The sequence below is a fragment of the Erinaceus europaeus genome, chromosome 2, assembly GCF_950295315.1.
Source record: "Erinaceus europaeus chromosome 2, mEriEur2.1, whole genome shotgun sequence".
Lineage (NCBI taxonomy): Eukaryota > Metazoa > Chordata > Mammalia > Eulipotyphla > Erinaceidae > Erinaceus > Erinaceus europaeus.
Window position 1 is genome coordinate 122,454,157 of NC_080163.1, and position 21,198 is coordinate 122,475,354.

General features: G+C 49.4%; 1 protein-coding gene across 1 annotated transcript in view; it reads right to left on the bottom strand.

The window, feature by feature from the left end:
- Window positions 1-1,417: 1,417 nt before the first annotated feature.
- The window catches only part of NECAB2 (N-terminal EF-hand calcium binding protein 2), a 33,209-nt gene continuing 13,428 nt past the window's right edge, over window positions 1,418-21,198 (bottom strand). Inside the window, exons 6-13 of the mRNA XM_060185109.1 lie at window positions 10,862-10,998; window positions 8,842-8,960; window positions 8,613-8,692; window positions 5,875-5,928; window positions 4,839-4,951; window positions 3,225-3,302; window positions 2,660-2,751; window positions 1,418-1,882 (exon numbers count right to left, since the gene is read on the bottom strand). Of these exons, the coding sequence (XP_060041092.1) occupies window positions 1,854-1,882; window positions 2,660-2,751; window positions 3,225-3,302; window positions 4,839-4,951; window positions 5,875-5,928; window positions 8,613-8,692; window positions 8,842-8,960; window positions 10,862-10,998 (702 nt within the window). The 3' untranslated portion in view covers window positions 1,418-1,853. The remainder of the gene's footprint in view (window positions 1,883-2,659; window positions 2,752-3,224; window positions 3,303-4,838; window positions 4,952-5,874; window positions 5,929-8,612; window positions 8,693-8,841; window positions 8,961-10,861; window positions 10,999-21,198) is intronic.

Below are 21,198 nucleotides of genomic sequence, written 5' to 3' on the forward strand. Positions count from 1 at the left end.
TCAGAATGTGGAAGGAGATGGTGCTTGCCAAATGCCTCTCTTAAGTGCAAATTAAGTGGGTGCTCTTGTACCTTTTAGGGCTGAAACTGTTCTCTTTGGAGCCCATTCCCACCCACACAGAATCCAAGGCTCATAGGTTGCACTCAGCAGTGCTGCTACAACCTGGGGTGCACTTGGGCAGATATGTGATGCCCAGCTGATGGGGTTCCTCAGTGGTGCCCTAAATGCTTCAGTTTCTTGAAATATGTTTTCTAAAATAGCTGAGCTGATTGGAAAACTACCAGCCTTGGGTGGGGCAGCTCTCCTGCTCCTCTCTGGAAGCCTAGAGCTGTGGGGTCTCCCTCCCCCAGTGGCACATTCACTTTCTCCAACCCTGCGTTGTCACGGACTTTGCATGAGTGGTGGTATCCATTCTGCCCTGGGGGGGGGGATACCTACTCCAAGGAGAGACAGGACAGTGGTGGCACTGATGACAAGCATGACTGCAGAAGGGAACGGGAATGGCAGCATGTCCTTGGATGTGCCTCCTCATGCCCCTGCCATACTCCTGTGGGGGTCTCTCTTGGGGGCAAGACCAGCATAATCTTATCCTCTCTATCCTGGCTGTCCTAACTTGTCCTTTGAGATTTGGCAGTGCTCTTGTGAAAAAGGACAGAGAAGTAGGAGGGAAGTCATAAAGATTCCAGAGCAGAACACATTATTTCAAGTGCAGGGTCACAGACTCCAGTCCTACTGGAGGAGCCACATCTTCCCCAAAGCTGGGAGGTGACTTTAAGGCCTTATACTGCCTTGTGGCCTCACCAGGAAGAATGACATGATTTGTTGTGGGACCTCAGGCCACATTAGACTGGACCTTCTCAATGACCACTTAGTGACTGCCTCCAGTGAAAACGAGGCTCTGAGTAGTCTTCCTGCTCAATGTCACACCTTAGAGCTGGGAGGGGACAACTGAATGCCCTGGCCCTGCCCCATACCCCCCCCCTTTTTTTTTTTTTTACCTGCGAGGCCTTTCTCTGTTGTGGCTGCACTGAGCTGGATGGGGTCTCCTGGTGATTCTGGAACCTGACACCAGCCTTGGGGAGCCTTAAACTTTTATCATCAAAATGCACAGACCTGACCATGTGGGAGGACCTGGGTTTGAGCCCTACTGCCACAGGCGATGGCACAGCAGTGCTGTGGTGTCTTTCCTTGGTCTAAAAGGCTAGGAAAATGGTCCAGGGACACTAGTCAGCAGTGGTATCACACACGTGCAAGTACCTGGGCTCATTCCTTGGCACTGTATGAAAAACACACACACCTTGGGGCCGCCACCTCCATTTCTAGGTATGAGAGCAGAGGCACTGGGTGGAGGTCTTGTGGTTAAGACGGGGCCTGGTGGCCCACCCATATCGACCGGCAGAGAGAAACACAGCATGCGGCCCTTCTCAGCCCGAGTTTATTTGGTGCCGGTGCCTGCGGCTGGCTGAGCAGGGCACTGGCTACAAGGTGGCACAGGCCGAGTTTGGGTACTACAGGGTCTTGGCTCCTACCAGGGAGATGGGGCAGTCAGCTGAGACCAGGCACTGGGGGGCTGGTCATGCGTGGGAGGGGTGGGGGAAGTGGGGTGCAGGCTCCAGGAAGCCTTCTGTCACTCACTGCCGGCATCTGGCAGCTCAGATGTGACTCTGCCAATAGGGTGGGGGGATGAAGGGCAGGGGGGAAGGGGTTCTTCTTTACTTTGAACAGCACAGCAAGACCCACCTTGTTTGGAAGATTATTGAAAAGAGAGCACATATACCAAAGTTTCTAGAAAAGAAGGGGTGACCTTTATAAGAAGGGAGAATAGCAGGTTCATCCTTGGGCATTGGTGGTGGTCAGTCACGGCCCACAGTGCACCAGACAGCTGACAAGGGGACAGGAGACATGTTAGCATGGTGACTGTGTCCCTGGAGGCTACCTTTCTCCCATGCCAATGTGGCTGCCAGCAGCAGGGGAGGGGGTGCAGTGACGGTCCTGGCTGGCCGTCCAGGAGGTAAAGCACACATGGCCTCTGGAGGTAAGGGGACTGAACCAAGTAGGATGAGGACTGTGGCTGCCAGCAGCAGGGGAGGGGGTGCAGTGACGGTCCTGGCTGGCCGTCCAGGAGGTAAAGCACACATGGCCTCTGGAGGTAAGGGGACTGAACCAAGTAGGATGAGGACTACAAGGTGGCCCCTGGACTTGTGTCCTGAAGGTTCTCCTCCCTGCAGGCTTTTTAATTTTTTAAATTTATTTATTTATTTTGCCTCCAGGGTTACTGCTGGCGCTCAGTGCTGGCACTACAAATCCACTGCTCCTGGAGGCCTCTTTTTATAGGCTAGGACAGAGAAAGAGAGGAAGGGAAGATAGACAAGGGAGGAGAAAGATAGACACCTGTTTCACTGCTTGTGAAGTGAACCCCCTGCGGGTGGGGAACCGGGGGCTCAAGCCAGGATCCTTGTGCAGGTCCTTGTGCTTCGTTCGTGCTATGTGTGCTTAACCCGGTGCACGACCGCCCGGCCACCCCTCCCGGTCTTTCTGTCCATGTCCTGCACACCACAAAGGGCACCCCATACAGTCACTGGTGATGCCTGTAGCCAAGGGGGCACAGTGGAATCTACAGGTTGGGGCCTTGCCCATGTCCCTGCTCCTCCACACTCACCTGGCACAGAGATCCTGGAGAGAGTCTCGGGTTGGCTCAGCGTGTCCACCTTGCTGTGCCGGAAGGCCTTGCATACAGGGCTCTGCAGGTGCCTGTGGACAGGGTGGAGGTGGGAGGGGAGCTCCTCAGATAGCCACTTGGGCCATAAAGTGAAGGTAAGAAGGCCAAGGCTTTTGAGTGATGAGTGACTTCCTGTCTACTGGGGGCACAGGCAGGGCACAGGCTGAGCCCCAACTGCTCCATCATCCCGTCCCAGCCAAGTGACCAGAGAGCTTGGAGGCCACCACTCGGGGAGATGTTCGATGATGCTAGGACCAGGGTAGACAGGCCCCTCTCTGACAGGGAGAGAGGAAATGGCTTGGGCCAAATTTTGAAAAATGAGCTGGGATGGGAGCCCAGTGACTGAGAGGTGCTGAGTCTCTCTGGCTATAGGGTGTGCTGCTGTGACTCTGGCCCTCCCTTTGCCACCCCCACCCCCCAAAACAGGGACACTGTGTCAAAGAAAGCCCCCTCACCACATCCCACCATCTGAACTCCCTGGTCTTGTCCTGCAGGCCATGCCTACCTCTTCCACTCCTCTTCCGTCTCCCAGAACTCATAGATGACAAAGGTGTAGCCGTCAGACAGCCTCACGGCAGCAATGCTGCAGAATGGACAGGCAGGTGAATGGCTGCTTCCACAGTGGTGCACAACCTCACCTCCCTTTTCTGCCCTCAGATAGGCCAATCTCCCACCCAGGAAGGACAGCGGCAGTCCCCCACCCAGTGACCCAACAACTTCAAGCCTCAGGGACCAGCACAAGCCCCATCCACCCAGGTCTCCCTCCACTCCAGAGAGCAAGGTCTGCCCTTACAGTGACCAAAAAGTGTTTCTTGGAGGAATTGTAGTTTGAATATCTTAATATAAAAACCTTACCTTTAAAAATAAAAGCACCTGGCTTCTACCAACTCTTTCCTAATCTGTCCTCATCTAATCTTTCAGACACTCTGTGAAGTGGAATTGTCCCAAAGGGGGCTGAGAGACTTTTGGGGTGGGGACCAGGCAGCTACTTACCTCCTGTTTGCTTGTCACAGAGGCTGGAGGAAACCCCCTACCAGGCCTCTCACTGCCGTTCCTACCACAGAGCCCCAAGAATTCCTCCCAGAGAGCTGTCATTGTCACAGCACTTGCTGGGTAATTAGACAATTCCAGGTTGTGCTTCACAGGCTGGAGGCAGGCACACAGGGTGCTAATTGTGTCATTAGTGTATTATGCTCTGGCCTGAAGAGGTGGCGTCAGCATGCAGCTATGACTCCGATGTAGCCCCTGACCCTCCAGCTGGACATGGATGCACTGTGCATGGCTCTCCACAAAGGGCGGAGAAGTCTGGCTGGTAAGTTTATGAGTGCATGTACTCAGCTGACACACTGCTGGCGGTGATACCTCTGGACAGGCACCCCATTCTGCCTCTCGCTATTGGGACCATCTCCCCACTTGTGTTTGGGGACAGCCACTGGTAACTCAAGTTTGACCTCAGGCTCACCTTGGAGTCTGGTCAGCAACGCCAGCCACAGCTGAGACTCAGGTTCCCTCCTGGTTGTCCAGTTCCACATCCCCACCCGCTTCTCCACACCTCCCTCTCACTGACACACAAACATGCTGTCCTTGGACTTGCAGGACTCATCCTGCTGGCTCCCCAGGTGCCTCTCCTTGCAGTCTGCCACAGCAGCTGCTCTCTTCTTAGGCACAGTGGCGCCCTCACTGGCACCTAGACTCCCCGTACCTCCAGATTCTGCAGGTCAGAAAGGCACCTGGACCTCTCAAGGCAGCCTGTCTCTAGGCCCAGTATAAACACAGAGAAAGCCAAGTGGAAACAGATGGGGAGGCCAGGGTGGGCCATCACTCAGATGTGCCTCAGCTGCGTGGCAGCAAGCCTGGGGAATGCTTCCGGTGTAGCAGCTAACACTGAGGCAGCACTGACTATAGGGGCCTGAGTCCTTCAGTCCTCACTGCCCCAGGAAGCGTGTCCAGTTAAGGTCACACTTTACAGGTGATAATCCAGGGTCAGAGTCAGATGTCACCTGCCACATCTGCACAGCCTGGAGGAGCCTGGTCCAGGACTCAAACCCAGCAGAGACCTCTGTGGGGTAGGGTTTGCGCTCAGGGGTCAGGGTGGTGCTGCCCTCCTGGGCTGACTCACTGGAAGCAGTTGCTGGTCCCAGCAGTGCTACGCAGGTACTGGCGAAGGGAGTCCAGGAATTCACCCAGCTGTTCAGGACACACAGCCATCTCCTGCCGGACCAGCTGCAGGTGCTGTGGGGCCACAGAATGCATGAGTGTAGGCACTCTGGGCTCCCGATAGTCCTCTCCTCTCGACCCCCACTCCTGCCTTCAGAGAGGACGAGCAGTGTGAGTGAAATAAAACCAAAATAGGGAGCCAGGCTGTGGCACAGCGGGTTAAGCGCAGGTGGCGCGAAGCGCAAGGGCCTGCGTAAGGATCCTGGTTCGAGCCCCCGCCTCCCCACCTGCAGGGTTCGCTTCACAGGCAGTGAAGCCGGTTTGCAAGTGTCTGTCTTTCTCTCCTCCCTCCCCGTCTTCCCCTCCTCTCTCCATTTCTCTCTGTCCTATCCAGCAACGGCAGCAATAATAAAGATGATAAACAACAAGGGAAACAAAAGGGAAAAAGATTTTTAAAAAGAAAAAATAAATAAAACCAAAATAAGCCCATGTGTGCACACTTCATTCTTACATGTGAAAATCGTTGAGGAAAGAACCAGAACTCAGTCAAATGTAGGGATTTGCTCCCACAAATGCTGAGCCATTAGCCTGTGCTGAGGCTCCAGAAATTAAGCAAAGCATGAGGCCTGAACACAGCAAAATCAGTGGCCAACGAAACTCACTGCTTGGAGACTGTTTTCGGTATCACTGCCCCACTGGCCACTTTCCTCTAGGATAAAGCAGTTCTTTATCAGAGCTGTGCTCTCTCAAAGGACATGGCGGGGGGGGGGGGGGGTTGGAGATCAAGTGCTGGGGCTGTACAGGCCTGGTTTGAGCCCCAGTCTTCACCCTGTCTATGCCCTCACTGCCCCAGAGACAGCATCCAGTTAGAATCACACTTTACGGTGGCCCTGGGAGCAAGATCTCAGGGACACTAAGCCATCTGCATTTGGAGTCCTGGCATAGCCGGGAAGGGAGATTCGGGAAAGGGGGAGAGTTTGGGGGGGGGGGGTACTCACCATGTTGGTGCCTTCTTCATCTGAGAGGCGTTGTTGCAGGTCAAACCAGAGAGTCTGAAATAAAATAATACAAAGAGATGCTGGAAATGAGGTCACCTCCCTCATTTCCCCTCCTCAGGGATGCCTCCAGGACCATTTCCATCAGTGGATCAAGTCTCCCCATATAGCCAGCCATAACCCCCTTCACCATGCTGGCAGAAACTCTCAGGAATCAAGCCTTGGTCAAGGTTCAGTGCTCCTTCTGTGCACAGTGTTCAAAATCCTCCCATCAGCTTTTAATTACTCCAATATATATATTTTTAATTTCTTAATTGCCACCAGAGATATCGTTGGGACTCAGTGATGGCGCTACGAATCCCCCACCCCTGCCGACATTTTTCCCCTAATTTTTATTAGGTAGGACAGAGAAACTGAAAAATGATGGGAGCGAGATGGAGAGAAAGCTAGACGCTTGCAGACTTGCTTCACCGAGTGGGTGAAGCGCTTGGTCCTTGGGCTTAATCTGTGCTCCGCCACCCCCTTTTATTTTTTTGTATCAAAGCACTGCTCAGCTCTGGCCTGTGGTGGTGCTGGGGATTGAACCTGGAAGCTCAGAGCTCTGGGCTTGAAAGTCGTTTGAGAACCACAATGCCGTCTCCCCAGCCCATTACCCCCAACCTTAACCCCTGGCACCTGTGGATCTAAAGGTCAGAATGGAGCACAGGTAGGCCCAAGGGGTGGTGGCCCTGGATTGGCCCCCGCTCAGCACCCCAGACCAATCAGAGGCCAGAGAGGAGGCCCGCCCCGTCTCCAGGACGCCCAGGTGCTCCGCAGTTTCCAGCCAGCCGGGTTGTTAAGGCGACCGAGCGCTAAAAATAAGCTTCCCGGAGCCTCCCTCCGGAGGCGCCCGCTGAGTTGTTATGACAACCGGGCCGCGGGGTCCCTGGCCGAGCAGCTCCCACCCAGAGATCAAAGATCGCCTTCTGAGGAGGACGTAGGGGGGCGCCCCACTTTGGTCTCAGCCCCGCAGGTGCTTCTCCCAACACCACTCCAAGTCTGGCCTCGGCCTCCCTCTGCACAGGGAGCCCCACCCAACTCCCCCATCTCTCTGAAGGAAGCCTCAAACCCATCAAAGTACTAATCTGCTTGCCCTTTTGCAAAAGATGTTTGAAAAAATATGTAGGGTAAATGTAGAATCTGTGCCGCCGCTCTTGGGGTATGTCGGTGTGTGGGTTCCGTGCGTGAGTGTGTAGGTTTTGGTGTCAGAACGCCTAATACTGCTAATATTAAATGCTAACTAGCCAGCGGGCTTTATGCTGAGCTATTAAAGCAGCATTTCAACCCTTACAACAACCCTTTAAAGACTGCTGTTCTGATCGTTTTCTCTCCTAGCAGCTGAAGAATCAGAGGTTCATCACTGGCCCCAAGTCACACGGCCATTACAGCGCACAGCTAGGATTCCAGCTCAGGTAGCTGAAGGCTGAGCCCATTGCTAAACACTAAGGAGACTTGTTACCATACTTGCAAGATACGGCATTGTAATGGGTCCTGAGATAGGTGCTTACGGCTGGGAGATAACTCACCTAGTCAAGCACACATCATATTCGGTATAAGGCCCTTTGCTCATGCCCCAGCACCACATGGGAACACCATGAACAACAATGGAGGAGCTCCCTGAGTGGGGACACTGTGTTGTGGTGGTTTTCTCCTCCGGTCTCCTCTCCAAAATAAGAACTGGACCGGGAAGGCTCTTCAGTATCACTCATGTGTGAGGCCGTATGTTCATTTGCCTCAAAAAATGAAGTGGGGTGGTGGAAGGAGATAGCTCACCCAGTAAAGCACACATATTACCAGGGGTGAGAAACCAGATTCAAGCCTCCAGGTACCACCTACAGGGGGGATGCTTCAGGAGCGGTGAAGCAGGTCTGTAGGTGTCTATTTTTCTCCCTCTCTATCGTCCCCACCCCTCTCAATTTCTCTCTGTGCTATCCAATAAAGTGGAAAAAATGGCCACCAGGAGCAATGGACTCATATTGCAAGCACCAAGCCTCAGCAGTAAGCCTGGAGGCAAAATGATAACAAACAACAATAGGCTGGAGATACAGCTCAGTGAACTTGCACACAGAGGTCCTCTGTTTAGTCTCTGGCACTGCATATACCAGAACTGGGTAGAGCTCTGGTCTCTCATAAAAATAAATCTTAATAAAGAAAAGATTACATTACAATGTCATTAGGATGGGCCTTAATCCAATAGGATTGCCTTTAGAAGAAGAGGTCAGGATACAGACACTGTGTGAGGATGCAGGGAGAGAGGGACCAGGAGAGGCAGACCCGCTGGCACCAGACTTCTAGCCCAGCAGTCTGGGAAATAACTGTGATGATGCACAGTTCTGTCTCTCTGAGCAGACAGGTGCTGACACCGTTTGGATCCCAAGTTGTCTGGAAACCCTTTGGGCAGAGGTCGTGCCTCTTCAGAGCTGTGCCATGTTTTGTCTAAAGGACTCCACGCTGCTGCTGCTCATTTGAGTTGTTTCTAGTCCTTCCCAGACACCCCTCCTTACTCACCACCTGCCCAGCACAACCCCCTTCCAAGCACAACCTCCCTGAAGCCTGCAGTACTGGGATCACTTTGAAGGAGGTGGGGGCTGGTTTAAACCCTGGTAGTTCTCCAGGGCCACCCCCCCATCCCCCACTGACATCCTTCTAAGGCTCCCTGACTCTGCCTGCAGGGGGTGGGGGGAGGAGCAGGGAGGGCTTACCTTGCTCTCCAGCCTTCCTATCAGCTCTGCCAGGCGACTGATTTGGACTTCCAGGCCCTCGTCTTTGGGGTCCCCAGTGACTGAGGCAGAGGAAAGAGACCGGATGATGACAATGCTCCCAGCCTCTGGGGTGAGGGGTGGGGGAACTTGCCCCAGGAGGTGCCCACTCCCAGAATTCCCCCAAGCCTCCCTTCCCATCTATGCTTTTCATTTGGGGGTGCTCACTCACCTGAAGGAAGGCTCTTCCCTTGTTCTGTGGTTATGAGCTTGGGGTTGGGAGTGTAGGGGGGAGTGGGGCTTCCATACCACGTCTCCCCCATGCCGTGGCCAGGTTTGCTGTGGTTCTGACTGCAGTGAAGGGGAAACACACTGAGAGGTCAGGGCTGGCCTCTTCAGGTAGCGTCAACATCTATGAGGCTGCAAGGTGGTATACAGGGTTCTGTGGAACCTCCAGCCCTGTGATAGGGACACCGTCTCTGTGAAACCCAGAAGAGATCAATGCCCAAGGCGGTAGAGCAGGGCAGCTGGAAGGAGGGATCTGTAGCCCAGGCCTGTTTTCTGAGGCTCAGTTCTGAGGCCTGCACCCCAACAGTTCACAGCCCACACTATGCACAGAAATTCAAGGCTGAAGCGGGGTTGGCAGGTGGCTCAGCTAGTAATGCCACATGTTACCATGTGCAAAGACCAAGGTTGAATTTCTGGGCCACCTGCAGGGGGGACGCTTCATGAGTGGTGCTGTGGTGGTGGTGTTCTCTTCCTCGCTATTTCCTGTTGTCTTTTACTCTCTTTAAAATAAAGTATTTATAAGAGGGGGAGGGAGAGAGAGAACCAGAGCATCACTCTGGCACATGCAACACCCAGGAGCAGACACAGGACCTCATGCCTGAGAGTCCAACATTTTATCCACTGCACGCCACCCTCCTGGTTCACTGTCTTTCTCCATCTGCCTGTCCCTCTCCCTCCCTCTCTCTCCCCCCCTTTTAAAACTTTCATGCCAGAAGCTCCAAAGTCCCAGGTTATTTTTTTTAACTTTATTTATTTTATAGGACAGAACAAAATTGAGAGGTAAGGGGAACATAGCAGAGAGGGAGAGAGACAGAGAGACACCTGCAGTGCTGCTTCGCCACTTGTGAAACTTTCCCCCTGCAGGTGGGGACTGAGGGCTTGAACACCGGCCCTTATGCACTGTAATGTGTGCACTTAACCAGGTGCGCCACCTCCCAACCCCTCTCACTCTCTATTAAGAGAAAACAAAAAGAAAAGAGAAAAGAAAGAGAAGCACAGAAGCGCCCCTGGAGCAGTGGAGTCATCCTCCAGGTACTGAGCTCCAGCAATAATCTTGGAGATGAAAGAGAGAAAGGAAAAAAAGAAAGGAAAGGAAAAGAAAGAGAAGGAGAAAGGGAGAAAGAAAGAATCAAAAAGAAAAGAATTCTATGCCCTACAAGGTTGGAGCACAGACATTTGTCTATCACCCCCCTCTAGTTGTCATGGCAGTGAACCAACCGCTCGTCCCTCTTTTCCTTAAACTCCCTTCACCACAAGTCCATCTTAGGGCAGCAAAGACCAGGACTTGCACCCCCAGGACTGGCCCTGCTGAGCCAAAAGGACTGTTCCTCTAGAGAAACCAGGCCTACCCCTACACAGTGTCTCCCACGACAGGACAGGACGGATCCCAGATGATCTTTGGGAGCTTCAAGGACACAGGCACACAAAGCCTGAAATGCACTCCCTGCACTGCCCTTTCTCTCCTTCTGGGACAGTCAGGCTCTGTCTGCAAGGTCTCCCTAACACACACACAGAGAGTGGGGGTGGGGGGGGGGAGACAGGGGGCGCATTGCCAACTGTGGCCACAGCAGGTGCTCCTTTGTACAGTTTCCTCCTTGACACATGGCATCTGTTCATCAAGCAGGTAGCCAAGTCTACTTCCCAAGTTCATTTCCACTTTGTGATGCTGAGCCGAACGGCAGGTCACTTTTGGGTGACAGCAACCTGAGTGGAGTGGGATTTGCGTCCATGTTTCTGTCTGTGCTATTTGTACACCTGCTGTTCTCGTAAGGAGTGGCGATGTCACCTGGTCTTCACGGTGACTGGGGTGGGGGTACACTGGTCCTGTTTCATAGGTGGGGAGGGGAGGCACAGGCAGTAGCAGCAGCAGCAGCAGCCTGCTCAACTGGGGTCACCACTGAGCAGCAGTGGGCACAGGGTTGGAAACCCACTCCCTGACCCTGACCCCGGGGTCCCAGACACACCGGATCTGGCTGGTCTGGTCTTCTATGGCCTCCACCGCACTCTCCACGGAGCTCAGCAGTGACTGGATCTGGTTGGCTGTCTCCTTCAGGAGGAAGCGCGTCACAAACTGGTCCACGTTGGTCCCACCCTCGTATACCTGGGGAGGAAAGGGGTGCTGGGGGTTTAGGATGGAACCTGGGGTCTTGCATTGAGTGACGGTGGGGGGCACACCTGGGGTTGGTGCCTGACGGAGGGAGAGGAGACCCCACTGCTTCCTATATCCTGGAGACTGGAAGAGCTCTGCCTCCAAGAGCCAAGGACTAATGTTTGAATCCTGGTTTCACCCTTTTCCCTTTTCTTTGTAAACATTTTAATTTTTTTTGATAGAGACAGGGAGAAATTGAGAGGGGAGGGGGAGAGATAAAGGGAGAGATACAGAGACAGACACCTGCAGGCCTGCTTCACTATTCGTGAAAGCTTTCCCCCTGCAGGTGGGGACCAGGGGCTAGAACCTGGGTCCTTGTGCACTGTAATGTGTGCGCTTAACCAGGTCCTGCCTGTTTCCTGACATTTTCTAACTCTGTGGCCTCCAAGCCCAACAGGAATCACTGCAGCAGTGTCTTATGAGGCTAAAAATGAGAACTAAGTGACAGACACAGAGTTTAGCACACTGCCTGCCACATAGCAAATGCTCAGTGGGCAGCAACTGTTCTGATAAAAGATGATGAAGAAAATGACGTCGGTGGTGGTGGCCAGTGATGATGGTGGGGGTGACTATAGTGAAGACTGAAGATGCTGCTGATGGTGAGAATGGTAGTGATGGTGATTATGAAGGTGGCAACTGGAGGTGCTGGTGTTTTGGGTATTCAGTTTTAGGGAAGAAAAATTCACAATGATCCTCCTCTTCCCCAGGATGGATTCCTTGATCTCCAGATCCCCTGAAGCCACCCAGAAAAATGCCAGCAGAGAATCAAAGGCAGCCAGAGGGCAGTCCTTGGAAGGAGGGGTGAGAGAGGAGTGTGAAGTGAGAGTAGGGGCTGAAAAGGCAGGCTCAGCACCCCACCCCCAAGAGGGGGCTCCCTGGGGAGGATGAATGAAGGGGTTTCCCACAACTTTCTCCTGATCATACAAGATAGAATGTACCCTTCAGTCAAGAGACTGGAGCAATGTGATGCCTCAAGGTGCCTGGATTCTGCTGAGTTTCTTTTGGCTACAAAACAGTTCCCAGTAGATTAGGAAGGCAGGCCCAGGGTTAGCAAGTCACCCTGAGATGATAAGCTCTCTGGAGCCTCGTGTGGCTTCCCAGCCTCCAGCATCAAGACCCCCACCCCATACCACCTGCCCAGGCACCCTGGAACTTTGCCCAGGCCCTGGCAAGCAGGGGGAAGCCGGGTTCTCAGGAGCGCAAATTAAACCATCCATCACTCTGACTGGGAATTAATTAGTAATGATTGCACAATGGGAAACAGGTACAGAAATGGAGCTAGGCAGTGCACATGGGACTTAGGGGGAGGGAAAGGCCAAAAGGAGGGGCCTACAGATGGGGTGTGGAAGTGGAGCCCTGTGCCGCCTGCCCGCAGGCCAGGGCAGGCTGCAGACAGACCTGATAGAGGGGGGCCTGTGGCAGAAAGTGTGTCAGGCTCCGGATGCCAGCAGCACTGCCCTTGTCAATTATCCTCTGCAGCAGAGTGAGCCCACACACATTCCAGTGATCAATGGGCTCTGGCAAAGGAATGACCCAAAAGAGGACGAGAAGACATAATGTGATTGAAAAAAAGAAAAATGAACACAACGCCAGAAACAAGCAGCTGTGTTTTCAGAACACCATGTCAGTGACTGAGGATGTGGTTAGGGGCCAGTGAGTGTAACTGATTACTAAACATCAGAAAGGACAAGTCATTTTCAAAGAACTGAAAATGAAGCTTTCACAGCTCTCCCCTCCACCACGATCGATGCCCCAGACAAGAGGCAGTTCCAAAGATTCCAGACGGGGAGCAGGCCCCGTCAAAGCTCTGCACCATGTGGGCAAGTCACTCTTTTGCAGGGTAAGAGGGAGACATTCAGAAATCTGTAAGTCCCTGATATTTTTCTCTAAAGGTTTTTATGAGAGAAACACGCCAAGAGCACAGAGCTAGCAGAACTGGGGTCTCAGGTTCCCGCCATTCCTGTGCTCAGGCGCTGAACTATCTCCCCAGCCCCTCTATCTCTGAAATTTGACATAATGATCCCCTTTCCTGCAAAGAATGCCCAAGAAATTCCCCTCAAATTATCTAAAGATAAATTAGAGAAATCATTTTTTTCTTATAGTTTTCAATCTATTTCAAAGGAGAGAGATTCCCAGAGGAGAGGGAGAGGGAGCACACTCAGAGCACTGCTCTTCCGGGGTTTGCAGCACTGGGACTCAACGTGCAAGTCCTGTAATCTACCAGCTGAGACATTTTTGGGCCTTGAGGAAGGTGACAGAGATTAGGGAATAAAAGCATAAACCACTATTAGTTTAATTTTAATCTCACTGGATTAAGTCAATAAAGGGCATGAACACATGGGGGGGGGGAACTGCCCCAAATCTCACAAGTTCCTTTAATTCCACACAAGGAATAGAAAGTGTCTTTTGTTAGGTGTGCAAGTAGGATCGAAACTGTACACGTGATCCTTGAGCAACACGGATTTGAATTGCATTTTTCTTCTATAATTATACTGGGAAAAAATGTTGAGATTTGCAATAGCTTGAAAATATCTGCAAACAAACCCGACAAGCTATAAATGCATGAATCATCCTTGTACACAGTATACATTTTTAATTAAAAAATATTTTTATCTGTATTTTATTGGATAGAGACGGTCAGAAATCGAGAGTGAAGGGGGAAATAGAGAAGGAGAGAGGAAGAGAGACGCCTGCAACACTGCTTCACTACTTGCAAAGCCAGCAACGAGCAGCTCCTGACAGCTTTCAACCTGACGCTGTTGACTGGCTACGGAAGAAGGGCAAATGCTAGAAGAAGTGCTATGACTGTATTCTCTCAAGATTTCCTTAATACATGACACAGTTTTTTGTTTTTGTCTAGCTTATATTATTGTAAGAATACAGTAATACATAAAGCATACAAAGTATGTGTTAGTCAACTGCTTTTGTTGTCAGTATGGCTACTGAGTAGTCGAGTTTAGGGGGAATCGGAACAGTGCTCTGGGGATGAAAAAAAGAAAAAAAAGAAAAGAAAAGAAAAGTAGATTTTCGGGAGTCGGGCTGTAGCACAGCGGGTTAAGCGCAGGTGGCGCAAAGCACAAGGACCGGCATAAGGATCCCGGTTCGAACCCCGGCTCCCCACCTGTTGTTAAAATTCGGAGTCTCCAGCTGGCTGGGCTAGCTTCACGGGCGGGTAACAGAGACGACCAGAGACGTACGGCTGGGCAGGGAAGCTGTATTTCTTTATTCAGGAACAACGATTTATAAACTAAGACAAACTAATCACCAAACAGAACTCTGCTGCCTCTTTCCCCGCGGTGGTGCCAAAAACTCTCGAACTCTGGAACACTCGAACCCTCTCGGGGTTCCTTGGGGCTGGGCCAAGCGGGCCCGCGAAACTAGCAGGACTGATCCAATTTTCTTGGCGGGGGAGAGCTAGAACAACCCAATGTAAAGCATACAACACCCACCTGCAGGGGAGTCGCTTCACAGGCGGTGAAGCAGGTCTGCAGGTGTCTATCTTTCTCTCCTCCTCTCTGTCTTCCCCTCCTCTCTCCATTTCTCTCTGTCCTATCCAACAATGACAACAACAATAATAACAACAACAAGGGCAACAAAAGGGAATAAATAAATAAATATTTTTAAAAAATTAAAAAAAAAAGAAAAGTAGATTTTCAATTACACAGAGGAGGGTAAGGGGATTGGTCTGCTGTTTTGGAAGCCACTGTTGAAATCAAACCTAGAATGTCTACCCAAATGTATAAGCAAAGCTCACTATGCAGAGGTAAAACATCAAATGCAGAGGAAATATACACACTGAGCCTTGTAAAAAGATCCTAACAGTGGACAGACCAGCTAGAGCTTAACAACAAAGAAAAACAGCCTTGTGCTGGCCAGTGGTATACCCTGTAGAGTGAACATGTCACCATGTTCAAGGACCCGAGTTCAGGTCCCCAGCTTCCATCTCCCAGGGGAGAAGTTTTGTGAGAGAGGTGAGGCAGTGCTGCAAGTCTCTCTCTCTCTCTCTGTCCCCCTTTCCTCTCGATTTCTGCCTCTATCCACTAATAAGGAAAACATATATAAAAAAGGAAATCAACCTAGCCCCTCCTCCCAAAGGAAAGAACACAGCCCCAGAGCTGATAAAACAAGATCCAGTGACAGGGTCCTCTAAACCACACAGTTCTGCCTATTACAAAGGAAGCAGCCTGAGCTTATAGCCTGCAGCCCAGCTAGATCAGATCAAGGAGGATGCAGTGTCGCTCTCAGGGTGGGATTTAAACCAGAAAGAATTACACACAAACGGCAAGGATATGACCACAGAAGGCTACCAAGGATATGGCATTACTAAGTCTTTCTGTAGCGGGAAAGGGAATTGCTGTCAACACTGCTTTGGGATGTCAGTGGACACAGTTCCTCTGAAAATGACATTAGAGTAATTACACTGCTTATGTTCCTTAACCCACTCTTCCTACCTTCCTTCCCTTCCCTTCCCTCCCCTCCTCTTTCCCTTTCCTTCCCTTCCCTTCCCTTCCCTTCCCTTCCCTTCCCTTCCCTTCCCTTCCCTTCCCTTCCCTTCCCTTCCCTTCCTTCTCCTTCCTTCCTTCCTTCCTTCCTTCCTTCCTTCCTTCCTTCCTTCCTCCCTCCCTCCCTCCCTCCCTCCCTTCCCTCCTTTTTAAAAAATTTTTTACTTATTTGAAAGAGAGACACATGCATAGAGAGAACAAAGCACTGCTCAGCTCTGGTTTATGGTGGTGCTGAGGATTGAACCTAGGACTTGAACTCAGGCATCAAAGTCTTTTGCAGAACCATTGTGCTGTCTCCCTAGAACTGACCCAGTCATTCTCCTGGTCACTGACCCTGAGATCATTATGTAAAATGTGGACAAATATATATAGCCCAAGGTTACAGTACTATTCATAATAGCAAAAACCTGGAAATAATCTAATGTGCCCAACAACAGAGTAATACTAAGTGAATTTAAATACGAAAAATTTAAATGATGCTTCTGAATAGTTTTAACAATGTAGAGGAGGTATTTTTTAAAATTAGGTGAAGGAAAATAGTACACAAAGCAATATTACACATTTTAGAGAACCCTACATGAGAAAAAGTCTGAAAAGTAATAAAAATAAAGCCTTAATAGTGGTTGGGGAGGCCTGGGAGGTGGTATAGTGGATAAGGTGTTGAACTCACAAACATTAGTTCCCAAGTTCATGCCCTGCATCACACATGCCAATGTGATGCTCTGATTCTTTTTTTCTCTCTCATCAATTAATAAAAATAAAAGTAAATCTATAAAAATATTTAGAAGGTGGTTAGGGATAGTGGGAATTAAAATTAGAATGCTCTTTCTGCTTCTCTGTATTTTCTAAACTTCATATATTGAATGTGTCCCACTTATATAATAAGATGCTAGAACAAAGCTCTTTATGAATCAACAAGACTAGGGACCAGGAGGTGCCTCAGGTGGTAGAGTAAATCAGAACATGTCACTATGCATGAGAGCTTGGGTTTGAGCCCCTGGGCCCCTACCTGTGTGTGTGTGTGTGTGGGGGGGGACTTCAGGAGCAGTGCTACATGCCTCTCTCTCTCTCCCCCTCTCTGCCTCTCAATTCTATCAAAACACTTTTTTACATAAATGGGAAAAAATAAATAGTAGTCACTAGAGGCAGGGTCGCTGTGCAGGCAACCAAACCCCAGCAATAACCCTGGTAGCAAAAAAGAACAAGCAAGCCACAAGAAGAACAAGTTGAGCATACAGAAAGAAAACACATTAGAAATGTAAAGACAAGGTTCAAACCCCTACACCACTGTGAGCCAGAGCTCAAACCCCTATACCACCCTGAGCCAGAGCTGGGCAGTGTTCTGCTAAGGAAAAAGAAAGAAGTAAAAGCCATTTGGTGTGACAAATTGGTTCACATTATTTCACCGTACGGGTAAATTAAACATTAAGAGGGATTCAAAGATACTGCCAGGGAAAATGTGTGGCCACCTTTAAACTAGGCAGTAAAGACTACTGGGTTTGGAGGCAGCAAAATAGCTCACCTGGATGAGTGTACCTGCTGTGCCATGTGTGCACCACAGGTTCAAGTCTAGCCCCCACCACAGTGGAGGAAGCTCTGATGCTATAGTATTTTTCTGTTTCTTTCTCTCTCTCCATATATATCTGAAAAAGTTGACTCATAGCAGTGAATTTCCAGCAATGACCCCCCCCCCCCTGCACACACACACCTGGGCTTCTTGTCTAGTAACAGCTTACACAATCTTACTTTCACTTGAGAGGACAGAGAGAAATTGGGTGGGGGGAGGTAGAGAGATACCTGCAACTCTGCTTTACTGCTTGTGAAGCCTGCCCCCCCCCCGCAGATGAGGACTGGGGGGGCTTTGTGTGGTGGTTCTCACCAGGGCATCAATATTCTAGGCTGACTTTTTTACACAAAGAGAGAGAGAGAGAGAGGGAAAAGACACTATCACTGAAGCTTCCTCCAGCGCATGGAGGTAGGCTCAAGTGTGAGCCGAGCGCTTGGCAAAGCAGCACACCATCCAGGCGAGCTATCTGGCTGCTCAAAAATGAGCCGGTGTTAAAACACAAAGGGGAGGTCACCTGGCAGGAAGCATAGCGACTGGATGCTGGACTCTCAAACAAGAGGTCCTGAGTTCAACCTGCAGTATTCCATAGGTCAGAGTGATGCTCTGCTTTTCTCTTTCCTCTCCGCAACATTATTTACAATAGCCAGGATGTGAAAACAACCAACCATCAACCAAAATTGAAACTGGTTCATGGAAAGAAACTGGATAAAGCCTAGAGTATTATGCAGCTACCAAAAAGATAAAATCTCACCATTTATAACCAAATGGAAGGAACTGAAGGGGATGATGCAAAGTGTAATAATTCAGAAGGAGAAAAACAAATATAGGATGTATGCAATACAAGCAGACAGAGCAGATGGGCAGACGCATTAAACCCGTGGACACTGACAATAAAACTATTTCCCAGAGAAGAGGGTGGGGGACGGGTGGGGAGAACAAGGGTGGAGGGGGGTCTGCTGACTGATGGTGGGCGCTGATTTTTTTTAATTAAAAAAAGCTTCATTGTGTGTGCATTTTATATATGTCTGCAAGACATGATCTTCGCCTCTTACCAAGTGGTCTTTCAGTAGCATAGGATTCAGAGCAAAGGATACTGCTTTCAAACATCAGTTCCTGAACATACAATCCACATCTCCTGCTCAGGTATCCATGAGATAATTACAAAAGCATATAATATAGTGAAAGAATCTCAATACATCTTTTTTAAAAAGTATAAAATAATTAAATAAATAAAAAGTATAGGGGTTGGGGAGAAGGCGAGCACAGAACCATGGTTGTGAGTGTGGTGTGGAGCTAACTGCCTGTAATCTTATGATCTTGTAAACCATTGCTAAATCGCTGATAAAAAAATTTTTGTTAAAAAAAGAAAAATAATTCACTGTTCCTGCTGGCCATTATTCCCATTTTTTTCTCTCTCCATTTTTTATTTGATAGGACAAAGAGAAATTGAGAGAGGAGGGGGAGAGAGAAAGAGACACCTGCATGCAGACCTGCTTCACTGCTTGTGAAGCGTCCCCCCTGCAGGTGAGGGAGTGGGGGCTGGAACTTTGGTCCTTGCACATAGTACCATGTGCACTTAACGGGGTACTCCACTGCCCGCCCCTCCCCCAACATAGTTTTCTTTTGACATAATGGCTAAGGAGTGAAGTAATGACTCCAGAAAATCCTGAGAGGAAATGCCTTAAACGATCAATACAGTCTATGCTTATTCAAAAATAGCATTCAAAGACACAGTTTAAAACATTATCTCACCTGACAAAAGAAAAGCATTCAGCAAACTGCAAGAAATAGGAGGAAGGAAATGACAAAGATTAAAACTACAAGTTACAGTGACTCATGTGGCACAGTGGATAAAGCACAGGATTTTCAAGCATGAGGTTCTGATTTTGATGCCTGGCGCTGCTCTCTCTCCCTTTCTTTCTTATTAACCAATAGGTCTTTTAAGAAATTACAACTACAGGGGGATCGGGCAGTAGTGCAGCGGGTTAAGCGCACATGGCGTAAAGTGCAAGGACTGGCATAAGGATCCCAGTTCAAGTCTCGGCTCCCCACCTGCAGGGGAGTCGCTTCACAAGCGGTGAAGCAGGTCTGCAGGTGTCTATCTTTCTCTCCCCCTCTGTCTTCCCCTTCTCTCTCCATTTCTCTCTGTCCTATCCAACAATAACAACATCAATAATAACAATAATAATAATCACAACAACGGTAAAACAACCAGGGCAACAAAAGGGAAGAACAGCCTCCAGGAGCAGTGGATTCATAGTGCAGGCACGGAGCCCCAGCAATAACCCTGGAGGCAAAAAAAAAAAAAAAAAAAAAAAAGAAAAGAAAGAAATAAAAAAGAAAAAGAGGGAGTTGGGCTGTAGTGCAGCGGGTTAAGCGCACATGACGCAAAGAGCAAGGACCAGAATAAGGATTCCGGTTCAAGCCCCCAGCTCCCCACCTGCAGGGGAGTCGCTTCACAGGCTGTGAAGCAGGTCTGCAGGTGTCTGTCTTTCTCTCCCCCTCTGTCTTCTTCTCCTCTCTCCATTTCTCTCTGTTCCATCTAAATAACAACAACAAGGGCAACAAAAGGGAAAATAAATAAATATATAAAAAAATAAAAAATAAATAAATAAAACTACAGTAGAAAACAGATCATACGATTTTAGTAAATGTGTCAGGCCCTGGCTACTTGAAACAATAAAAACAGGTACAACTGGGCCAACAAAATAGCTCATATTTGAAGCCAGCCCCACCACACTGGAGGAAGTCTAGTACTATGATCTCTCTCTCTCCCTCCCACCCTCTCTTTCTTTCTTTCTGAAAAAAAAAAAATCAGCCCGAAGCTGTAAAGCCTTTTGATGACAAATATAAAGAAAAAAGGCACAAGTCTGCCAAACATTTTTCAAAAATAGCAGAACAGGACAAAAATTAAAATAGCAGATGTTTGTGGTCTGGGAGGTGGCACAGTGGATAAAGCACTGAACTCTCAAGCATGAGGTCCTGAGTTCAATCCCTGGCAGCACATGTACTAGAGTGATGTCTGGTTCTTTCTCCTATCTTTCTTGTGAATAAATAAATAAGTTCTAATATATATATATATCTCAGATGTTTAACGGAACTTAATCTTCATTAAGTGTCTATTTTGCATCATATAATGAGGTTTGTTTTTTTTTTTTTGTCATTGCCAAGGTTTCATGGCTCCAAGTTGATTTTTTCAGATATATGGGGGGGGGGAGAATATTAAAAGGAGAGAGGGAGGGAGGGAGGGAGAGACACACAAAAGTGCCAAAGCTTCCACCAGTGCAATGGGGCCAGGCTTGAGCCTGGGCTGCTATGACTGAGCAGACACCACCTAGGTGAGCTATCTGGCCAGGTAAGATTTTTTTAAAAAAATACTTTTAGCAATTCAATACTGATTTATGATTTAAAAAATTACATGTCAACAGGATATAATTCCACAACATTCCCAACACCAGAGTTCTGAATCCCAAGTCCCTTCACTGCAAACCACTGCGATTCTCCCAAGGTTACAGATACAGGTTTCAACATTTTTTTTAAAAAAATTATTGTATTTATTTATTTATTGGATAGAGACAGCCAGAAATTGAGAGGAAGGGGAGATAGGGAGACAGACACCTGCAGCACTGCTTCACTGCTTGAGAAGATTCCCCCACCCCCGCAGGTGGGGACAGGGGCTCAAACCTGGGGCCTTGTGCACAGTAATATGGGTGCTTAACCAGGTGCACCACCACCTGGCCCCCTAGGCAAGATTTAAAAAAAAATACTTATTTATTCCCTTTTGTTGCCCTAGTTGTTTTATTGTTGTAGTTATTGTTGTTGTTATTGATGTCGTCGTCGTCGTTGGATAGGCCAGAGAGAAATGGAGAGAGGAGGGGAAGACAGAGAGGGGGAGAGAAAGACACCTGCAGACCTGCTGAATTGACTCCCCTGCAGATGGGGAGCCGGGGGCTCAAACCAGGATCCTTATGCCAGTCCTTGCGCTTTGCGCCATGTATGCTTAACCCACTGCGCCACCGCCTGCCTGGCTCCTAAGATTTATTTATTTATTCCCTTTTTGTTGCCCTTGTTTTATTGTTGTAG